Raw genomic sequence first — 21,452 nt, 5'->3', positions numbered from 1 at the left:
AAAGTGCCCTCAATGAACTTCACAACAAACAAACAAAAGAAAAAGAAAAAGAAAAAGAAAAAGAAACACCACAAATATTTAGAGTTGACAGCATGGGCTTTCAATAGAACAGGCTGCCTGTTGTTAATGATTAATCAAGAATAGTCTATTAACATCTAAGAAGAGAGAAGTAGAATACAATATTGAATAAAACATAGATAATGACAAACCTCTGATTATATATATATATAAAAGTGGCTTGTAAGAGAGCAGGCAAGGTATTGAGCATTAATATTTTCCTTTTTTGTGTAAAGATAGAGCATTATTTGTTGTTTATAATACTATCAGCCAAGTAAACTAAGCTGTTTTAATCACACTTTAATCCAGTCTTGTAATGTAATTACTGGAAGTAATGTAACTACTTGCTTTTATAATCAAAACCAGGAACAGATGTTGGAAACATTCTTTGCATCACGTAATTCCTGCAGATTGTTCAGGTGCACTTTAATGCTGCGAATCTCCCGTTCTACCACATCCCAAAGGTGTTCTATTGGATTCAGATCTGGTGACTGGGAAGATCACTGATGAACAATGAACTCATTTTCATGTTCATGAAACCAGTTTGAGACAACTTTTGCTTTTGACATGGTGCATTATCATGCTGGAAGTAATCATTAGAAGATGGGTACATTGTGGACATGAAGAGATGCACATGGTCAGCAACAATACTGAAATAGTCTGTGGTATTCAAGCGATGATTGTTCGGTATTAACAGGCCCAAAGTGTGCTCAGAAATCATTCCCCACACCGTTACACCACCTCCACCAGCCTGGACTGCTGACACAGGACAGGTTGGGTCCATGGTTCATGCTGTTTGTACCAACTTCTGACCATGCCATCTGTGTGCCTCAGCAGAAATCGTGATTCATCAGACCAGGCTATGTTTTTCCAGACTTTATCTGTCCAGTTTCGGTGAGCCCGTGCCCACTTCAGCCTCAGCTTTCTGTCCTTGGCTGACAGAAGTTAAACTCGACGTGGACTTCTTCTATTGTACCTCACGCCTCAATTTTCAATGTGTTGTGCATTCTGAGATACTTTTCTGCTAATCACAATTGTGCAGAGTGGTTATCTGATTTACTATAGCCTTTCTGTCAGCATGAACCAGTCTGGCTATTCTCCGTTGTCCTCTCTCATCAACAAGACTTTTCTGTCTGCAGAATTGCTACTCACTGGATGTTTTTTCTGTATTGCATCATTCTGAGTAAACTCTATACACTGTTGTGCATGAAAATGCTCAAACTTGCACGTCTTGCACCAACAATCATGCCACGGTCAAAATCACAGAGATTGCATTTCTGATGTTTTATGTGAACATTACCTGAAGCTGTTGGCCCATATCTGCATGATTTTATTAGTTGCACTACTGCCACATGATTGTCTGATTAGATAATTGCATGAAAGAGTAGGTGTACAGGAGTTCCTATTCTTGTGGCATACATGCTATGAAGAATTGAGGCTCTTTTGAGTGCAAAGGGAGCCCCTACCCATATTACTTCAATGTTCCTAATAAAGTGTTCAGTGAGTGTAGTACATTTTATCCCAATTTAGTCCAAAATAATTTTACAACTAGTGCATAGGTAGTATCAAATGTTGTGCATTTTAAATATATATTTTTAATATAATATGTTATATCTAAATAAGGTGTTTACAGGATTACTAAAGTACATTTCCATAAGGGACTGTTTGTTCCTGTAACATTAACCAGGATATAAATCAGCCTTGACCTGGTATTCTATGGAATTTAAATGACTCTGTCTTTCTTAAAAGTTATGTTGGGACAACAAACTTGATGGAGCAGAACATGTAACATAGCACTGGAGTGTTTCATGTCCTCAAGTTCATCACCTACAGGTTCCTCTGACCTCCCGCATTCAGACTTAGGCAAGTTAAACTAATTTACAACCTCTTTTATAATGTTAGTACACACTTCTTATGTACAGGTAGTCCATTTCCTTAATTGTAGGTATTTGCTGGACATTCAAAATTATGCTAGCTGTATTCAGGTTGTGTTTATAGAGAATAGTCTGAAGCTTGAGGCAGGAATATATAACAGAACAGTTTAGACGCAAAGCAGATCTTCCAGAGAGCATGAAGGCATGTGTCCAACTGAAACAGAATGTAATTGCGTGGGCTGATCGGTTAAAAACATTTTACATGCCCAAATCTGCACAAAGCTGTCATTGTTGATCATTGATCAATGTGTGCTTGAAGTGTCGCTGTTTACTGTGTGTGTTATGACTGGTTATGAGGATGGCCTGTCTGACACCCTGGCTGTTTGCATATTTAGGTTGCATCTGGGCAGCCTGAAGGATGAAATTTAAGAATGAGTGATGCTCTAATCTTGATTCTGGGGTTCATATGTGTTTTACAACGGTTCTACAACCATTTTCGACAAATCATCCAATCCCTGGGAACTTGGGGATACCCTGGACAGGGCGCCAACCTATCGCAGGGCACAATCACACACACATTTACACACCCTTTCACACACTATGGACAATTTGGAAATCCCAATCAACCTACAACATATTTTTTGGACTGGGAGGAAAAACTGGAGTACCCCGAGGAAACCCCTGAAGCACGGGGAGAACATGCAAACTCCACACACACAGGGTGAAGGCACGACTTGAACCCTCACCCCTGGAGGTGCGAGGCAAACGTGCTAACTACTAAGCCACTTAATAAAATTATGAAAAAACTTAACATGACATGACAGTATTTTTGAGCATATATTCTAAAATACTATACCATAAATTAGCTCAATATTTTTTAAATGTGTAAGTTTTCATGCACTGAAGGCAAGCCAGCATTTCACAGCACTTTAAATGAGTACTATAATTAAGAACATTTCAAGATTGTATTAGTCATTTAGATGCCATCAGTTCAAATATTAACCACAGTGTTTCAGTTCTGGCCTGCCACATGCCAATGTCTTTGTGTGACTGTAATACTTAGGACAAACTGTGACACTTTATCTTCTATGATCACTCAAAGCTTCTAGAGTCCCAGAGATTAAAGGTCTGTGTGTGTATAGATTAATTTAGGTCCCATGGTATGATTTACTAAGCCTGGAAAGTGGCTCGAAGAATGACAAGCATATGTGTAAATTAATACAACTGAAGGGCAGATATTAAATTTGTGTAAGCCTGTTTCTGACATTTGAAGATGAAACTGTTGCATTTCGGCCTTTTTTTATAAAAAAAATCAAAATGCTGTTTCGAAATGCTGTCACAGCTATCTCAGAATAATCAGAACATTTCTCAAAATTATGACATTCCATGGTCCTTTTTTCATGATTTCATATTAGATAATCACTGCTCATACAAATATAAAGCCAATAGTATTTAAAGAGAACCTTAAAAAAAAAGTTATCATTCATATGATATTCCTTATGAACAGAACACACACTCATGTCTACACACTTTTATTTTGCATTCATATCGTAGTCTGAAGTTTTTCCTCACTGTAGCATTTCTAGCTATTCTTTAATTTTTATATTTTTTTAAAAAATCTTTTTAGTTCTTTCCTCTGGGGCATTTGAAGGGAAATTCAGCATCTTTGTGAACTGCTGCTCATGCTACAACTACAGCATACTACAGGGTGGCATAACACACTCAGAGGAAAGTGCTATGTGCCCTCTTCTACATACATGAGCTCACAGATGCCCCTGACTGGCTAGTGCACTGTGATTGACAGGGGAGAGAAAGTATTCCATCCCTCCCACCCAGAAAGCATAGCTATGGCATTGTTCAAGCTTGTGCTCTCCGTACAATAGGGTGAGATTGTTTTATTCTTTGTCTAAATTTTTTATGTAACACACTTTAAGATAAATAAATCAATCAAATAATAATACAAGAATATATTATTATTATTATTGCTATACATTTCTGCACTGTCTCTATCACAGGAGGCTCAGCAGCCTCACTAAATCCCTTGCATGTTTAATTCCTAACCTCATCAGTCTGCATTGCTTCATTGTGGTCTGCCTACAAACTGTAACAGGTTAAATGTTCAGAGGCTCTCATAGGCCAACATGGCCCTCGAGCCACTGCTAAAGTGAGTAATGAACACATTCCAGCACAAATAGAAACATTTAATGACTCATCATTGTTGTTGAGACATTTGCAAAAGAGAACATTCAGATACCAACAGTGGATAATAATAACGTCTGTTTGGTGTCAAGTTTAAAATTCTGCATTGTTTTAAATGCAGTGTACTGGGATAAGTAGGTGAGAGTTCATGGGTTACAGAGCACCAGTGTTTCTTTTCATTGTATTTACTTAAACCATGGTCCAGAGTATTTGTCTTGACGCAGTGGGGAGAGTAAGATTTATGTGTCTGCACTTCTGGAGCATGAATTTATCACTGAACATAAACACAAATTGCTAATTGTGTACTTGTTTGTTTACCTGTGTGTCCACATGTGTATATGTGTATATATTGTGTATGTGCATATATATATATATATATATAGTGTGTGTGTGTGTGTGTGTGTGTGTGTGAGTGAGTGTGTGTGTGTGAGTGTGTGTGTGTGTGTCTGCCTGCATACAAGTTCCTGTATAAAGTCAGCTTAGTCGTCAGTAACAGCTGGGAATTTTACAGCCCTTTTCCAAAACAAGTCTCTGCACTCTGTACACCCGAGCCATGTGCTTTATTATTCTACAGAAATTTAATGAGTAACTGCTTTAAGCGTAACTCGTAGGAGCACATATGCTGTAATCAAATAAAACTGCCGTCCTGGACTGTTAAAGTTGCTTTGAAACCTCAAGCAGTGGTGTATTCCCAGCCACATTTAAACATTGCAACCATACTCATTTTAATTTTAACTGTAAACATGTAATGTACCTTGGTGGTCTTGGTGGAAACATTTTTTTGCCTCAGTCTTAAGTAATTTTCCCAGTGCATTTTATGGCAATTAACTGGAAGTAAAAAGTAATAGACAATTTACAGTGTATATTACTACCTATACTAGTTGTAGTAGTAGTATAGTATTACAACTATTACTATTACTATGAATAATAATAATCATCATCATAATCATCATCATTATTGCTATTATTGTTGTTGTTCTTATTGTTGTTACTGCTGTGGTTGTTGTCATTGTGAATGTTGTTGCTGTTGTCACTCCTGATTTTGTTGCTGTTGTTATTGTTATTGTTGTTGTTGTTGCCATTACTGATGTTGTTGTTGTTGTTGTCATTGCTGTTGTTGTTCTTGTTGTCATTGCTGATCAGGCTTGGGGAGTAACAGATTACATGTAACGGCATTACGTAATCTGGATGCAAAAAAAAATGGGTAACTGTAATCCGTTACAGTTATGTCAAAAAACAAAGTAATCAGATTACAGGTAGGCCTACATTTTGTAATAAATGTATCAGGATTACAATTTTTTTCATTTAAAACCAAAGAAATTAAACTTTTGCAGGGCTCCACACTGCACCTAATACACTCACATTTGCGACCAAAACTATTAATTTGCAAATTATATTTTTGCTGAGACCGCCACTAGCAACAATATAAATTTACACGTTATGATTTAAAACTTTGCATGTAATGTCTTTTTAATTGTGTGTTCTGTGAGGAGTAGCCTGTCACATAATTTGTTGTGTTGACATAATAAAATGAGACACTGCACATGAAACTTTCAGTGGGGAAAAAAAAGCTGTAAAACAGAGGAGGAGGCCAAACTACACTCAATGGCCAAGTGATGCTAACATAATTATGGTCAGTGACACTGACTCAGGTTCTGTGTAAAGATCAATTCTTTGTGACTGTATATAGCTCTCAAGTTGGAAACGACGTTCAGTTCCCACTTTAAGTGAACTTGGATGAAAATGTTGATGCTGTAAAAAGAGGCCAGACGTACACACATGACAGGATGAAATTTTTTTAACATAAGGTCATTCTTATGTGGCACTTAAGTAATCATTTGGCGCCTGTTTAAAGAGCCTATGACTCCTTAATACTTTTTTGTCTGGAGCCCTGCTTTTGACATAACACAGTATAGACAGCTGCATGATTATAGTTCTGGTTCTCTCTTGCCAGTTGTGACTCACATGAGCAACAAATTTATAAATTTCATTAAAACAAATCCAAACATTGAACATGTTTTAAGCTCTAAATAAGCTTTTACATCATATTGCTTTTCTCTTGACTTTATTGCTACTGCTGTTAGGCAATTTATCATAGCCAATCTATCAACCAGCATGTTTTATATCAGTAATAATTCCTGAATGTATATGTGTATAAACAGAATATTATTTGGGTTTGTTTTTACAATAAAACGGACATTTTCTTATTTCACTCCAGCTTAGTCATAACACAAAAGCTGGGTGTAATTCTGGCAAGAGTTGTTTCTGCAAAAGTTGACATGGTGTACAAATGAATGCATTAAATCCATCATGCACTACAGGAAAAGTCAAAAATCCAGCAAAATATTTGGCCTGTCAACGTTTCCTGCACCTGTCAGAATCCAGTAGGAGACGTTTTAATTAGTAAGTCTGCTACTGGCAAAGCTTTCAAGAGCTAGTCACTGAACCTTATGATTTTAAATTGTTTGTTTGTGTTACATGACAACTTGAGCTATTACATCTTTAAACTGAGGAACATGTGCAACATCTGGAACATTCTGTTTCTCTGAAGTTGCTGTTTACAGCATTTTGGCTTGTTCTGCAATGACACACTACCTCATTTAACACCACAGAAACACCATAGCATTTTAAGGAAATTTATTCAGCTAAGAAATGGGGATAAATAAATAAATAAAACTAAATGACATCATTTGACATATTATAAATAGCTCGACTGCCCTTCTGGTGAAAAACATATGTGCTAATGTATTTATTCATCTTATTGAGCACCTTCCAACCTTCAAATTGAGTAATGGCTGATCAAAGTTTGGCAGTTTTATGATTTAGCTGTTTTTATTATGCCTGTACACATAAATATTTTTAAAAATGTATAGAAATTGATTGTGCATACAGGATGGACATAAATGTGTCTGTGAAAAGATTCCATCTGCAGAGGATTTGTGTACTTTAAAGGGTGAAGAAGCAATATTGTGTGCAAATACATGACGAACGTGCAGAGGCCTGCACATTCTATAGCACGTGCATGTTCATTATGTGCTCTACAGCTCTATCTATACCACAAAAAAGTCATAAAATCTATAGAGAACATGATGTACTCACTAACACAGGAAAACGGGTCTTCCAAATGCAGGTACTTATATGTATAATTATATGATGGTGCACGCAGTGATAGAGACAGGTGGCGATACCTGCTCAGTTCAGGCCTCGACTCCCATGACGTTACACAGGTGTGTTAACTCAAAGCGATTAACTTTTTGACATTTTTCATTACAGTATTATGAGCTTAATGGCAGGCTGTAACCTGTTTTAAAGAGCACTCACCAGCATTTTGGGAGTGGAAATTTGACACATTGTAATTAAATGTGTTGTGGTATGAAGTGGTGTGTTTTCATGAAGCAAGTCTCAGTACACTGAGGATCTGTGTAGTGTGCACATGCTAACTGAATATCAGACTAATGATTCAGACTAATGATTTTTTAGTTTAGTCCAATTCTTTGGACTACAAATTGATCTTTATTATAGCTCAAGTCAAATGTTGGTTTTTTCCCATTAAGATATACAGGAATTCTGGGTCCCCAGCTTAAAAACAGTCGATTCCCGCCTCTGCACTGTGTGCGTCGAGTTTGCATGTTCTCCCTGTGCCTCGGAGCGTTTCCTCCAGGGACTCCAGTTTCCTCCCCCAGTCCAAAGACATGCATTGTAGGCTGATTGTCATATCCAAATTGTCCATAGTGTCCATGGGTGTGTGAATGTCTGTGTGAGTGTGTCCCATAGGACAGGCTCCAGGCCCCCGTGACCCTGTGTAGGATAAGTGATACAGAAAATGGATGGATGGATGTCACAAATGTGCACAAACTCACATTTATCCCAAGTGTATGCATCAGGAGGTCAACTTGGGAAATAGTTATTATAAATGATGATGTTTTGTTTTCCAGGCAGCTATTATAAAATATTAAGGGAAGAATCTGTGGATTTAAAAAAATAATAATAATACTGGCACAAAAGCAGCACGTTTTGGCTCCCGAGTGACAGAAACAGAAAAAGAAACAGTCTCCCCTGTCAATCACAGTGACATTAGCTGATCGTGGGCACCTGTGAGCTTATGTATGAGGGCAGATAAATTCCTCCAAGTGTTCAGCTGTGCTGAGACATAGCATGCACAAAATTGATGCTGTCTCTGGCTACATGTATCTCAGAGGAAGCATATGCTAGCCTTTACCCTACCTGGTTGGTGGTTGTCAGGTGACAGGGGTGTGCTAGCTATTGGGTAGGAATTGGTAAATGAACAGACTCACAGGAAATAGGGATTATAACAAGAATAAAAAGTAGTTTAGCTAATGAGAGGGTGAGCAGCCATGATGGAAGTAGTTGTCTGGCAACTAGCAGTTAATTAGGTAACGTTAGCAGATAGCTAGTGTCACATTGGATCTACACTACACAAGTAACCTAAATGAGAGTGTGACTGGTTTGGTGAATTCATGAAATTCACAGGGTAGTTATTAGTCCCATTATTAGCTAGGCAATTCACACAGCATTTTACCTAGATACTTACAGTTGAGAAATGGTCCAGTTTGTTGTGGTGCTTGAAATTGTAGTTTATGTGCTTTTTAGACATGGCTGGAAAAATATGGATAAATATTTTTTGTGTTTACTACAATTGTTAATTGTTTGTGATGGGAGTATTGGTGTTAAAGCATTAATAAAGCATTAATAATTTGCATCTTCTTGGTATGTATAATGGAATAAGCCACTACTTTTACAAATCTCAGTGTGAAATGTGTGAGATCTCCCAAGAGAAACATCCCTAGATTTGTCAATTATGTTCACACCCCAAGCCTATTTCATCATATTTCACAAGCCACCCATGCTACACAAGAGGATCTGTTGTAATACTCCTGATCTGTGTGAACCACTGGTCCACAGATTTAGTACTTAAAGAAGAGGAAGAGTGCTTATTTCAAGTCTACCGGTTTTGAAAATAGAGTTCTGAGTGGTTCCTAGAAAAGGGAGATAAGCTGTGCCATGTGATATTACACTTAGCTTTCAGTATTGTTTAGAAGCAGTTGTGCCCCTTCCATGGATTTTCCCTATCAGGCAGATTTCCCTTAAATAGTCACCAAACAGGCAGAGCTAGGTTCCTGATCTGAGTCAAAGCAAGGAACTCAGCAGTCTCGCCAATTATAAATAGCCATAGAAGGCTCCACAACCAGTTGTTTTTTTTTCTTTTTTGGCTGGAAATGTTGATCAAATTTTAAATTAAACCTTCTCAGCAACCAGACTCAAACAGAATTATAAGATAATTCTTATATAAGACTTCAAAAAAAAAAATTGCTTTGAAAGAAATTATGGCATGGCCTCAACATCTTGTAAGATTAGCATGACACAATTTATGCATAAATTTGGTACAGTCCTTAAAATGTAATCCATCCTTTTATACTGCTTTATCAGATAGTAGGCAGACAAAACACCAAACATGGTGTAGCAGAAGAAACATCCTGTGTTTTGAAAATATATGCTATTAACAGCCTGTCCTCGAGGTCATATCCTGGACTGTTTACGACCATACGTTTCCTGAGGTGTGTAGGCAGCAGTGGGAAAGTGACGAGTCCAGTACCACTAGATATCCTAAGGGAAATGCGTCTGCCATAATGGCCAAATAACCACAAACATCATACAAAAACAGTAATAAGCACAATTACATAATCGTGCAACTTGGCACAACAGCTTCCAAATTGAACACTAGATGTTTTTCTTAAGAATGGGGTAGCCATGGTAAAATAATGTCACTTGAATCTTCCTCATAGACAAGCCTTTACTGTGGGATGTGTGTCATTATTGAGGAGCTGAGGTGATTTTTATCAACCATTTCTTTCAGACCACACACCACCCAAAACAACCTGAACCTGCTCGAGTTGTTATTAGATTTCCCAACACCATCATCTTCTCTGGCGTCAGAGACTTAGAAAATAGGTTTCAGATGATTCCCATGAAAATGTACCACACTGCTATTATCACAAAATGTTATGAAAGCTGTAAACTTCTGACGCTCATGGTGGGAAAACAGTGTTTACAGAACTTATTCTCTTCATTCAGTGACAACACTCAATGCCCTCACAGCCTGTAGTATCAAAATTCTACATTAAAAAGTTAACACTCTTCCCTGAAATCTACCTTCCTGCAGGTTTCATCCACAACCAATAACGTCTTAAGGCAATGATTAGATGGTCAGGTGGGCATGATTATGGTTGGAGCATAAGTCTTCAGGAAGGTAGATCTCCAAGAACAGGGTTGGTGACCACTGTTCTAGAATATCCTACTGTATGAAAGTGAACATACTGTACTTGAACATTGTACTCATGGTTTCATGATGCAAGGCCAAAATTGTTTTGTCACTGTCCGCTGTCCAACTACTCACAATCTGTGCTGTACATTTGTATCTGTTTTAATAGTAAGGCTGCACCATTTGTGAAACATTAATCTTGTTGTTAATCACAATATGTCACTTTCTCAATCTAGGTCAGGTATAGGCCAGCAGCCTTGCTGAGACTGACCTGCGTTTGTCCTCTCCCAGCTTGGTGTTTGTACAGGCCCACTAAGTATCTACTGCGTGCAGGCATTTCTTTTACAGGGATTAGCTGTCACGACAAAGGCCCTCATTTCCGATCTCTCTGATTTGAAAACAGACTGTCAGCAGGTAGTCCTTTGTATTTCTGAGTTTGGGGTACTATCAACTGTCAGAGTTTTGCATGTTCTCCCCATATCCATTCTCCAATCCTCCTCCAAATTTCCTGACAATTCCTAAAAACGTACCAGTAGGTGGATACATACTGTAATGATGTGTGTTTGTGGATGTATTTGCCTTATGCCAAGTGTTCATGGGAAAGGCTCTGGATCCACCTGCAGTTATTGAAGATTTCATGTGCGGCTCTGAAATAATTCTAGTCATTAAAATTTTTGTCAAATAAGCAAATTAGTAATTTGCTCTTTTGATACTTTCATTCCTCTTCAGGGGGCGGTGGTGGCTCAATGGTTAAGACTCCGTGTTACTGATCAGAAGGTCCTTATTGAAGCCCCAGCACCCCAAGCATGGCCCTCAAGCATGGCCTCTCTGCTCCAGGTGTACCATTTCATGGCAGACCCTGCACTCTTACCCCAATTTCCTAACAAGCTGGTATATGTAAAGAAAATAATTTCACTCTGTTGTAATGTATATATGACAAATAAAGGCTTCTTCTAATCACTTTATCCTGAACAGGGTCATGCTGAATCTGGATTCTATCCTGGGAACACTGGCATGACATGGGACTGCATTTGTCAGTATAAATATTATGTAATTGATTTAGAACACCATTAATGATGTATGTTATAGAAGGATTGATAACATTTGTAGCTTCTGGCTGTTTTGCCGACCCTTGTGAATCCTAATCACGCCATCAACTTAAACTATTTGACCTGTGGATATATTGAACCTGCCTCTGTTTCATACAAAAATACTTTGAGTTCAATAAACCAGAAAGCCTTCAGCAATATTTTTAACAATCATGATCAGATACTTACATTTTTTTACACTCAAGAACCACAGCAATGCAAACATTTTTTTTTTTATCTGTATTTTTGTTTACATTTATGAACAGGATAGAGACATAAAAATAACAAACATTAGAAACAGGTGTGTTGCACAGTGGGAGGTGGACAGAAATAGAACTTGCCGCTCAAATGCATTATGTAATACTTGAACCTCCATCACCCACCCTCAGTCAAGGTGAATGCGTCCACTTTGCGTTCTGGGTTAAATCTCAGCCTGTGCATGTCTCATGGTGGAACCATGAATTTCACAGCTTTAAATTAAATCCTCTGCCTCACACTGTTGGCCTTTGTTCTTCCACATTAATTTAGTATGAGATGTTGTGGGTTAGCTACATTCCTGACATAGCTAATACCACAAACAGGAGAAAACAAAACTAGGAGGTTACAGACTGCACACAGCGCCTATCAAAGAAAAAAATTACAAATATTTAACACCTTCTGCTAATGATTCCTTTGATTATTATTGTGACGTGGGAATTTAGGACAATCAACTCAGCAATTAAAGTTATAGATTCATCCATGTTCATGGACATAATATTTTTCTACATTCTAACATGAGAACATTAGAATATACTACATATACCGCTGTTGAATTCTTCATTCTGTTTGGTTGATTAATTTTCTATAACAGCAGCTCTGACAGTATTGCTGGTAATTGCTGTAATTCAAATCACAGGTGTATATTAAAGCACAATTTCTAACATGTTATCATTTCTGTAGTAATTCATTCATAGAGACTTGTATGGCAAAAAGTCTGCATAATCTAAGGCTAACAATAAATAGATTTAAAAAGTGGTATTTAACAAAGAAAAACATAAAGGATAATCACTGACATGGTGAAGCTTTTGTAAAAAGACAATTATATAACATAGGAGTCTCTAGTGTCAGCGCTTTGGAATGGTTTTCCACCATGAGAAAGTCTTCAGGACAAAGGCCTTACCAGTGCGTCTGTAACGTGACTGTTCTCTGTGGTTGCTGTTGATAATGCTGTTGTTGTTGTTGTAGTAACCTAAGTGATAACAAGAAGTAACTCAAGATATTCCATAGCATTAAATGTAACTACTGTATAAATTGTTAACAAGCTCGACATGTTTATTAATAATTTTTTCTTATTACTTTATCATTGGCAGTTTGCTGTGGTATAAGAGGAAACATGATGGCGAACACTGTTTTTTGGAGTGTAATGTGTTATTTAAATGTAACTGTGTGAACGGCTATATATTTTGGGGATTTTTTGTTTGTTTGTTTGTTTGACAACAGCAGTTGTCATTTTGCTTACATTTGTATTGTGTAGCTTGGTTAGCTTATTTTGCTACTAGCTAGGTAAAGCTATTTATAGGATTTATTTTTGTTATTGTTACTATCAATACAAAATACAACTAGTTCCCTATTTAATATTTAAAGCTATTTAGAATGACCTAGTTGGAATTTTGCTAAAACCTTATAAAACATGTATTATAGGTAGTTCGCAATCAAAGTGTATAATACACACTATGATACAGGAGATATTGGTAAGGTCAGTTCAAAAAATTATATTTCACCAGATCAGTAAAATAGTCTCTTGAAGCTACATATGCAAACAATAAATGGATGTCTAACACCAAATGTCTGCTTACATAAACCAGATTTATGAATGTTACCAGCCATGTGAATCATACGTGAAGGTATATGAAAGTCACTGGAAACCAGAAATGAGGGTCAGCGGATAAGGATAATACAGGACTATATGTTTGTAGTTAGGATGTACGTGCAACTTAGGTAGAAACGAGCCGCGCTTTGTTGAAATCCTCAACACTAAATAGAGAAGGACTTGCCTGACTCTGACTCTGTGTGTTTGCACAGCATGGTACTTGCAAACCTTGCATGTTCTTACTTTTATCCCACTGTGAAGGAGAGGTATTTGATGCTTTTCCACAATTCTTTACGTGAGACTCTATAAATCCACCAAGTACAATGTTTGCTTTAGGCCTCTGTGCTTTAGGCCCAATAAACAAATTAACATTAAATAAAAAAGAAACCTTGACTTTTAACACATTTATAAGCCTTGCATGAGCTTGGGCTATGAGCCAAAACTCCATCACATATACACGTATATACACATGTACAGTATATACACTCAGTGACATCAGGCCCTTCCTGATGTAAATTCCTTTTTTCACTACAGGATGCACCTGCCTGATCCAAGCATAAAAGATCTAACAAGGTTCGCTCTTTGTATACCACCCATCATTTTCCACAATGGGTTGATGTCAAGCATTACAGGGCTATATTTATGCAAGGGGCACACATTTATTATAGCAAAAATGACTATATTGAATAGAGTATGCTGACATGAGTTATCACTCAGAAATACTCCAATAGACCAGTTTTTATTTTTATCTCACACCCATGGAAAAGAAAATTGTTCTGCACGGTCTTTCACAGTGATGTTTGTTGGTAAATGAGACCTTTTAGCTGTATGACGCACGTGACTCGAAGAGAGCTTTGACTGAATGCATGTTGTGATGATGTCACATGACACATCTTGACCTAAATCTGTGGAAAATCTGCAGTAATTCTGAAAAATGGCAAGCCCCTTTGTATAATGCATTGATTTGCGTTAATTTCTGTAATCACAAAATTGCAAAATCCTGGAGGGACTGATATAGTTAAGTATGTTTTATGTATATAGTTGAGTACCTTTAGTTAAGTAGTTAAATATGTGGTTAAATACTAGTTAACTATATTTATTAAGGATGGCACTGAAAGGTTTCAGACAAAAATGGTCAAAATTGTTGTAAGGGAGCAGATCTTTGTACCTCAACTCATGTGAACAGTTATGCTATGATGGCCAGGACTACAAATTGCTATTATAGCCTCAGTACTGCCACAAATTGCCACAAACAGTTTTGCGCTCAAGTCTCCATCAGTGAACAGTGGAGAAGTTCAACAAAACAGACTTCATGTAAAACTTTAATGAATTTTCCTGGCTCCACAACTACACTATTTGAACATGTAGTATTAGCATATTTATAGAGGGGGCTTTTTTATGATTATACTACTTGTTGTTACCCAGATGAGGATGGGTTCCCTTCTGAGTCTGGTTCCTCTCAATGTTTCTTCCTCATATCGTCTCAGGTAGTTTTTCCTCACCACCGTCGCTTCTGGCTTGCTTATTAGGGACAAATTCATAAATTAAAAATGTATATTCTGAATTTATATGTTTCTGTAAAGCTGCTTTGGGACAATGTCCATTGTTTAAAGTGCTATACAAATAAAATTTAATTGAATTGAAAAACAGCACTTTCAAAAACAGGTCAAAATATTTTGAGGAAAATTTTATAGCAAAATAGCAAATCTAACACCTCAAATCATTTTAATGACGATTAAAAAGTGATTTATTTCCTTTGCACATCTGCACCGGTCAGCAGAGTCACGGTCCACAAAAGTGAAAATATTGTCTGCATTTCACAAATACAACAAGGGATATTAGTCATTTTGCATAAATTGCTTGTCTATGTCAACAATGTAGTGTGTTATGTTTTTTACTGTTTACTACATTTTTCCTTTCCCTCCTCTCCCATCCTGGGACTAGGCATTATTACTGGCATGCCAGTTATAGCTATTTAAAAGGCCTAGCAGCAAATAACTCTTTACTTGCATGCAAGGCAGACCGCAGTCAGTCTAGTCCTGATATCCAGAACAGCTCACCACATCATACTCATCCAGATGTTGGAGAATTGCATAAGAGCATTTCATAAAAGCTGCTTTTTTATTTCTTGGCTAAAGTTGAAGTACAGCACCCAGGCCAAAAGCCATCAGCCACTCCAAGGAGCACTTGCATTCCAACCAAAGGCATTATTTTGAAGAGAAAGTATTTGTTCCAAACTCAGTCAGGGATTTAGTTTGATTTAGACAACTTCAGAATTGTTGGGCACAGCAATTATGACAGAACAAAAGATGCACTTATAGCTCAAAATGTTTTTTTTAAGGATGTGTATTGTTTTCAGAGCTAACCATTAAGAAGCCTACTTTCATTTTGCACTATTACACTGCTAAACAATACTATGTTGTGACATAGAAACACTTAAGTACTGCGTATTGTGTTTCAGAACAGAGTGAACCTAACACGAACTGACGATACTGTACTTCTTTTGAAGTCTGCATGCAAGAAAAGTTTGACCCAGTGGACATTCCTCAAGAGATAGCTGAACTCCATAACCTTCATATAATCCCCTTTTTGGATGGTGAGCCTTGTAAGGAGTTACATTGAAATGTCAAGCTCTGATTTGTACGTGGAAGCTTGCCACCTTGGGAACCCAACACTGCTCCAGTTCCACTAATATGTGCCAATGTTGAGATTTTCTCGGCTTTGAACAGAGCGATGTAAGACTCTTACACGCCAGAGGTCATCTCAGGCTCTTATTGTTGATTTCCTCAAAACCTGCTGTGTAACTGTTGCCCAGAAGCTCTTACAATTTATATGTAGATATACTTATCAACTTAAATCCACATTGCAAGATCTTATTTAGAGTCATAAGTAAACTACATTGCATAAGGTCTTCAACAGTAAGTAAATACTGAGTATTTGCCTGAATCATGGTTTGCAGGAAGCATGTATAAAAGGGCATAAAGAGAATTACCCTTACCTGTTGTCATGCCCTATATTCCTATGTCAAATGAGAATATGTCTATTTGACAATGTTTTGTGGAGGAGATCATTCAAGCTAGTGGTTCCAGTTTTGTCTAATGTTTTATCTAAATACAGAATGGACAGTGCCCATGCCAGATTTCCTTTTAGGATCTGGTGCATAGCTTTTAACTACAAATGATTGAAGCCAATTGTGAAATATGAAACATATGCAAATTATAATATTGTATGTGACCTTAAATGTTACATGTCCATGTTATATCTTAATTGGTATTCAACAAATGAAATCATGTTAGAACTTACTGCATTTAAAAAATATATATAAAATATATATCAAAAATTGTAAGTAATTGCAGCAGAGTCAAGAATGATTTAGTGTAAACATAAGGTTTATTGCTATGTGCATTTTGTATCCATACATGGTTGAAAACATTGTTCAATGGACACAGTGAAGCAACAACACTCATGTTTTAAAAAACAGACGAAGACCAAAAAAAATACCTTCGCCACACATACATGGTCATGAGCGACGCGAGTATGAAGTGAGACTTTGGTAGTTAGAAATGTTAGCTCAAGAGCATGTTGTCCTCTTCAGACAACATGCATACACAAACAAGTCCTGCCACTGAGCAAGTTGGCAATATCAGGAGTGCACATGCAAAAAGAGCAGATGCTGCTCCACTCCATCATTCCATCACTTCTCTTTACATCATCATCATGTGATAATTTACAGAACTAAGCAAATTTATACACATCACTATGCCCACAAAAGAATCAACAGTTTACAGGAGTTGATTTTGTTCAGGTTCAAAAGAAAAACCAAAGCAGAAGATCCCTTACAAGCAGCAAGCCCCATCGGCAAAGAATACAGAAGATTCTTATGAAGCGTGTGACTAAAAATCACCAATGTTATAGCATGGACCAAAAGGTCTAGCTCAGCTACATAAACTCTTGTGGATGTGTGCATGTGAGACCACTAATGTGAGCTTATGAGTCTAAGCACAGTCAACAGGCTTGACTATGTGCAATCCCAGGTAGCTTGTAGCATTGAGAACTCCACATTGGGGTTCTTGTGACTCTGAAAGCAAGTCTCTAAGGGAACATTCCCTTGGTGCTTTTTTTGGGACCAGCACGGTCAGACAAGCCCCTCTCGTCCTCAAGGGCAGCGAGAGAAAAGCTAGGCCGGGTTCCCCCTCCACGCGGCCGGTGGTCTGGTCATACTGTAACCTACATCACTCTCTCTTTTTCTGCAGAAGTCCGAAGAGATTGTCGGATATTACAGAAGAGGCAAAGGCCACTGGAAACGTCGGAGGCTTTCATTTGGGTCAGGTTTTTTTCCCCCCCGTCTGTACAGCCAGCTTCGAGTAGAAGCTGCACATCAACAATGACGACAACATGTGAGGTCCATTTCAGGTGGGAGCCGTGACTCTGCCCGCCCCAATGCAGAGCCACTTATACAGCCGAGCTTTTGTACTGGCTGCGCTGCTTGGACGTCTCCAACCCCTGCGTTTCCAGCGGAAGCAGGGGCTCTGATGGAAGACGTGACTGGAACTTCTCCAGCTGCTCTGGGCTCGCCAAGTTCTTCAGCAGGCTGTTCTCGCGCTCCAGCTGGTTGTTCTTTTCAGCCAGCTCCTTGATCTGCTCTTTCAAGATCTCCACTTCCTCCCTGACTGCATACATCAGGTGGTTCTTCACAAGATCCTGGAAAATAGAAAGATTTAGTTTTCAGACTTTCCATCACATTCATCACTCTGGATAAGAAACATAAAGCTAAACTCTCACGTCTAATTAAATGCATTTAGAGAATTTGGTCTTGCAAGAAATGTAACGCATGCATGAAAAAATATCATTCTCTCAGTCGATCTGATTTCTATGAGTTACAGCATCATATGCTGGTTATGGTGTTTGTGTCGGGTAATATCTGCAGTCTGCAGCACTGTTCTTACATATTGTCATCACATAATAGATTGAATGCATTGTTTTCAAGGCCAATAGTGTGAAAGGAATTTATTGTGCATTCATGCTCGTCAGGGGAATTCCTTCTTACCATTGCTTGCTCGATCTTGTTGTCTATCGCCACAACGCTAGCACCAGAGGCACTGCAAACAAAAAGAAAGTAAAAAATCATTAGCACCCAGTATCCAGGGGTAAACACACACGGATGATGGCTACTATACTGTACTGTACTGCAAACAAAGTGCAAATTAGCAAAAAGGCTGCAAATGTATTAAGTGTTCTGGAACGAAACGGCAATAATAAGAACAAACAGAGTGATGTAGACTGGTGTAGAGAAACTGAACGACCACCAAACTGACCCAGTTGTCTTCCAAAATTTGTCAAAATAAACGACTTCTACAGGCTCGGTTCAGACTAATGCAACACTACAAAGTAATGAAGACTCGCTTTAAGTGCATGTATTTACCTGTTGTCAAGTTTGACCGATACAACATCCCCTCCCAAGAACGAAGAGAAGAATGAGATGGAAAAGTTGTGCAGCTGATAAACAGCCACTTCCATTGGCGTTTTGAACATCTCCGTATTCATGTTCAGGATTAAACCGGTTTGAATAATGCTTGTCGCCACTTTTGCGACTCTTTGTCAGGGCACTAAGTGAAGTTTTTCGCGGTTGTTTTGCTTTCACGGTGCTCGCACGCTTCCCGAAAACCCGGGCGCTAACTTCTAGATACTTCAGTTTCAGTGAAACGCCGTCGGCAGAGTGCTGCTATTTCTGCCGCAACTCGTATTTATACTCGAAGCAAATGACGTCCGTGAGGACGTCGGAATAAATTATGTAAATAAGCCAGACGGTTTTGACCCCTCCCTGAACCCGCGCAAGGAACACCGCAGGCACAGAGAAGCCACGGGTCAAAAACAAGAACATCAACATTAAACCACAAACAAGTCAAGCGTGCGTTACAGAGGTAAATAACTTTCTGATTACACTCCAAGTCGAAAACGCCTCAAACCTGAACATGACCTGAACTATTTCATATCAAATTCATACAGAGAGTTATTTACACGATCTTTCTTATAGTATGCGTCCCCATTTTATCACGTTATATCTTGCAGAATTTACCCCCCCCCCCATAAAAAGTTTATTTACTTTAATCATGTTTATATTTAATATTCACTGTATTTTTCCCCCCGAAATGCATTTTGCATGCATTTAGACTGTTTCTCCCTTCTCCCTCGTTATTGACTGTTTATTGGCTCATTCTCGGCATCTAGTGGCTGTATAGTAAATTACAGGCAGGTACACTGTCAGAAATTAAATATAACAAATATATCAAACTGCACTATTCCTTGTGTTTTGTACCTTTAGTACGCAACATTCACCTGAAAACGTGAATATAGTGTACCTTTAAAAAAAACATTTAAAGTAATTGGACCTTAAGGACCCCAAAAAGCTAATTAAGCAGACACTACAGTACTTGCAGCTTCCCAGGTACAAGATACAATCTAAAGGTACAAAAGATCACCACCCTAGTGACAAGGAAAAGTGCAGTTTGGTACCTTTATTTCTGGGACAGCATGAGAGTTTGCATGAGAGCAGACACAAGCTATAACTCAAGCTTTGCAGCACACAGACACCACAATGTTATCCTAAACCGACTATCCTTAAACAGTCAAATATCCGTAAGTCACCAGTCACTTGTGTGTAATTGCCTAATGCAGCGTGCATAAGTTCTACATGTGTCTGGGTGTTGCTTATATTACACTAATTGAGTTTATTAGTATGTGTTATTATGTATCAGGATTGTACTATTTGTACTTTGGCTGCGTTCAGTCTCGTGTGTAAACATTCCTGAATACTAGTCCTCACCCCAACCCATGTGTTTACTTGTGGATCTTTTTGTTCTTCCAAAAACTGGTTTGCACTTGGCTTTTTGGTCAATCTGTGGAAACATCTGCCATTCTCCATCACTTGTGTAAAGGGCATAGATACCAGCTTTATTTGTAGCTGTCTTATTTGTAAGACACTTTGGATCATCCAAATTAATAAAGAAATGTAATAAAAGAAGAATATTAACTAATAATTTAATCTTATTTAGTAGACGAAGCACACACTAGGCACTCAGTCTCACAGTATACTGTAACGTAAACTTTGATATATTTAAGCTATGTTTAAGTTTTGTGAAAAGTGATTATCATGCCTTATAGGAAGGAAGCCTACACCATATGGTTTGTACAGCCTCTGAAAGGATATGTCTTACAAGTTCCCAACATATTTTCCAGGCACTGTGCAAAAGTAATCTATTTAAATATATATATATTCCCTTCACATATCTTGAAAATGCAAAGTTTAAAACAGGATTGCAGGAAGCACAAACTGAAATGCAGTATTTTAATGAGCCCAGGGAGCTGAACTTTACATCAGTGCCCACTGTGCAAAGTTCTGTTGTGTTTGTCACAGCAGTGACCATCCCAGACTGAAATTGGACCCTTTGCATGAATGAAGACAATTAGATAGAAAGCAAATAATCGTGTTGTGGTTATTCATTACACACCAGACTGAGGAAGTATCTGAAATATGCTGTTAACTACAGAAATGACACCAGTTAAACACTTTAACCATGTTGAATCAGCAGTGACATATTTTAAAATAATCTAGATTTTGGCATTAGTAGGTTGGACTTTTAGTAAAAAATGTTTATTGACGGATAGTTATAGAAGAGAGCAGGGAGTTGATTAATGTCATCAGTTTCCTGGCACCACTTTACCTGCATAAAATAGTGGCATTTACATCCGGGAGGAAAAATATAAACCCGATTTCATCAGAAGGCAATCAAAATCTTACAAGTGTAATTTATTAGCTTTGTATGTGGGTGTTTCTGAGTACTGAGCTGGATCATTTCCCATGAGAAATGATGCATTGGATTAATGATTAAACCTCAATTTTGCCCATGGCAATAGCATTAAACATTCCTTCACTTACAAGTTCACAGATTCAGATAATATGGCTGTGCCTTTTGATAGTGGTCTTTTAGGCAAGGATTTTTAACAGGTACAGGTATATTATCAGATATATTAACCAAAAATTGTTCATAGCACTGTTGCCTTAAACGGTCTCCAGGGAGAACATGGAGTTTCACCTTCATATTCTT

At 37.9% G+C, this 21,452-nt stretch overlaps 1 protein-coding gene across 2 annotated transcripts in view; it reads right to left on the bottom strand.

The window, feature by feature from the left end:
- Positions 1-16,718: 16,718 nt before the first annotated feature.
- Positions 16,719-21,452, bottom strand: part of tsc22d3 (TSC22 domain family, member 3) — a 34,066-nt gene continuing 29,332 nt past the window's right edge. The window contains exons 1-3 of one of the 2 annotated variants that reach the window (XM_053630917.1): positions 18,770-19,144; positions 18,395-18,446; positions 16,719-18,048 (exon numbers count right to left, since the gene is read on the bottom strand). In XM_053630917.1, coding sequence (XP_053486892.1) covers positions 17,800-18,048; positions 18,395-18,446; positions 18,770-18,891 — 423 coding nt within the window. In that variant the 5' untranslated portion in view covers positions 18,892-19,144 and the 3' untranslated portion in view covers positions 16,719-17,799. Of the gene's footprint in view, positions 18,049-18,394; positions 18,447-18,769; positions 19,145-21,452 lie in introns of those variants that run through there. The other variant, XM_053630915.1, reaches the window with a different exon arrangement.

Source organism: Ictalurus furcatus, chromosome 8 (genome assembly GCF_023375685.1).
Source record: "Ictalurus furcatus strain D&B chromosome 8, Billie_1.0, whole genome shotgun sequence".
Taxonomy (NCBI): Eukaryota; Metazoa; Chordata; class Actinopteri; order Siluriformes; family Ictaluridae; genus Ictalurus; species Ictalurus furcatus.
Note: the sequence above shows the minus strand (reverse complement) of the source record. Positions and strands in the feature narration are given on the sequence as shown.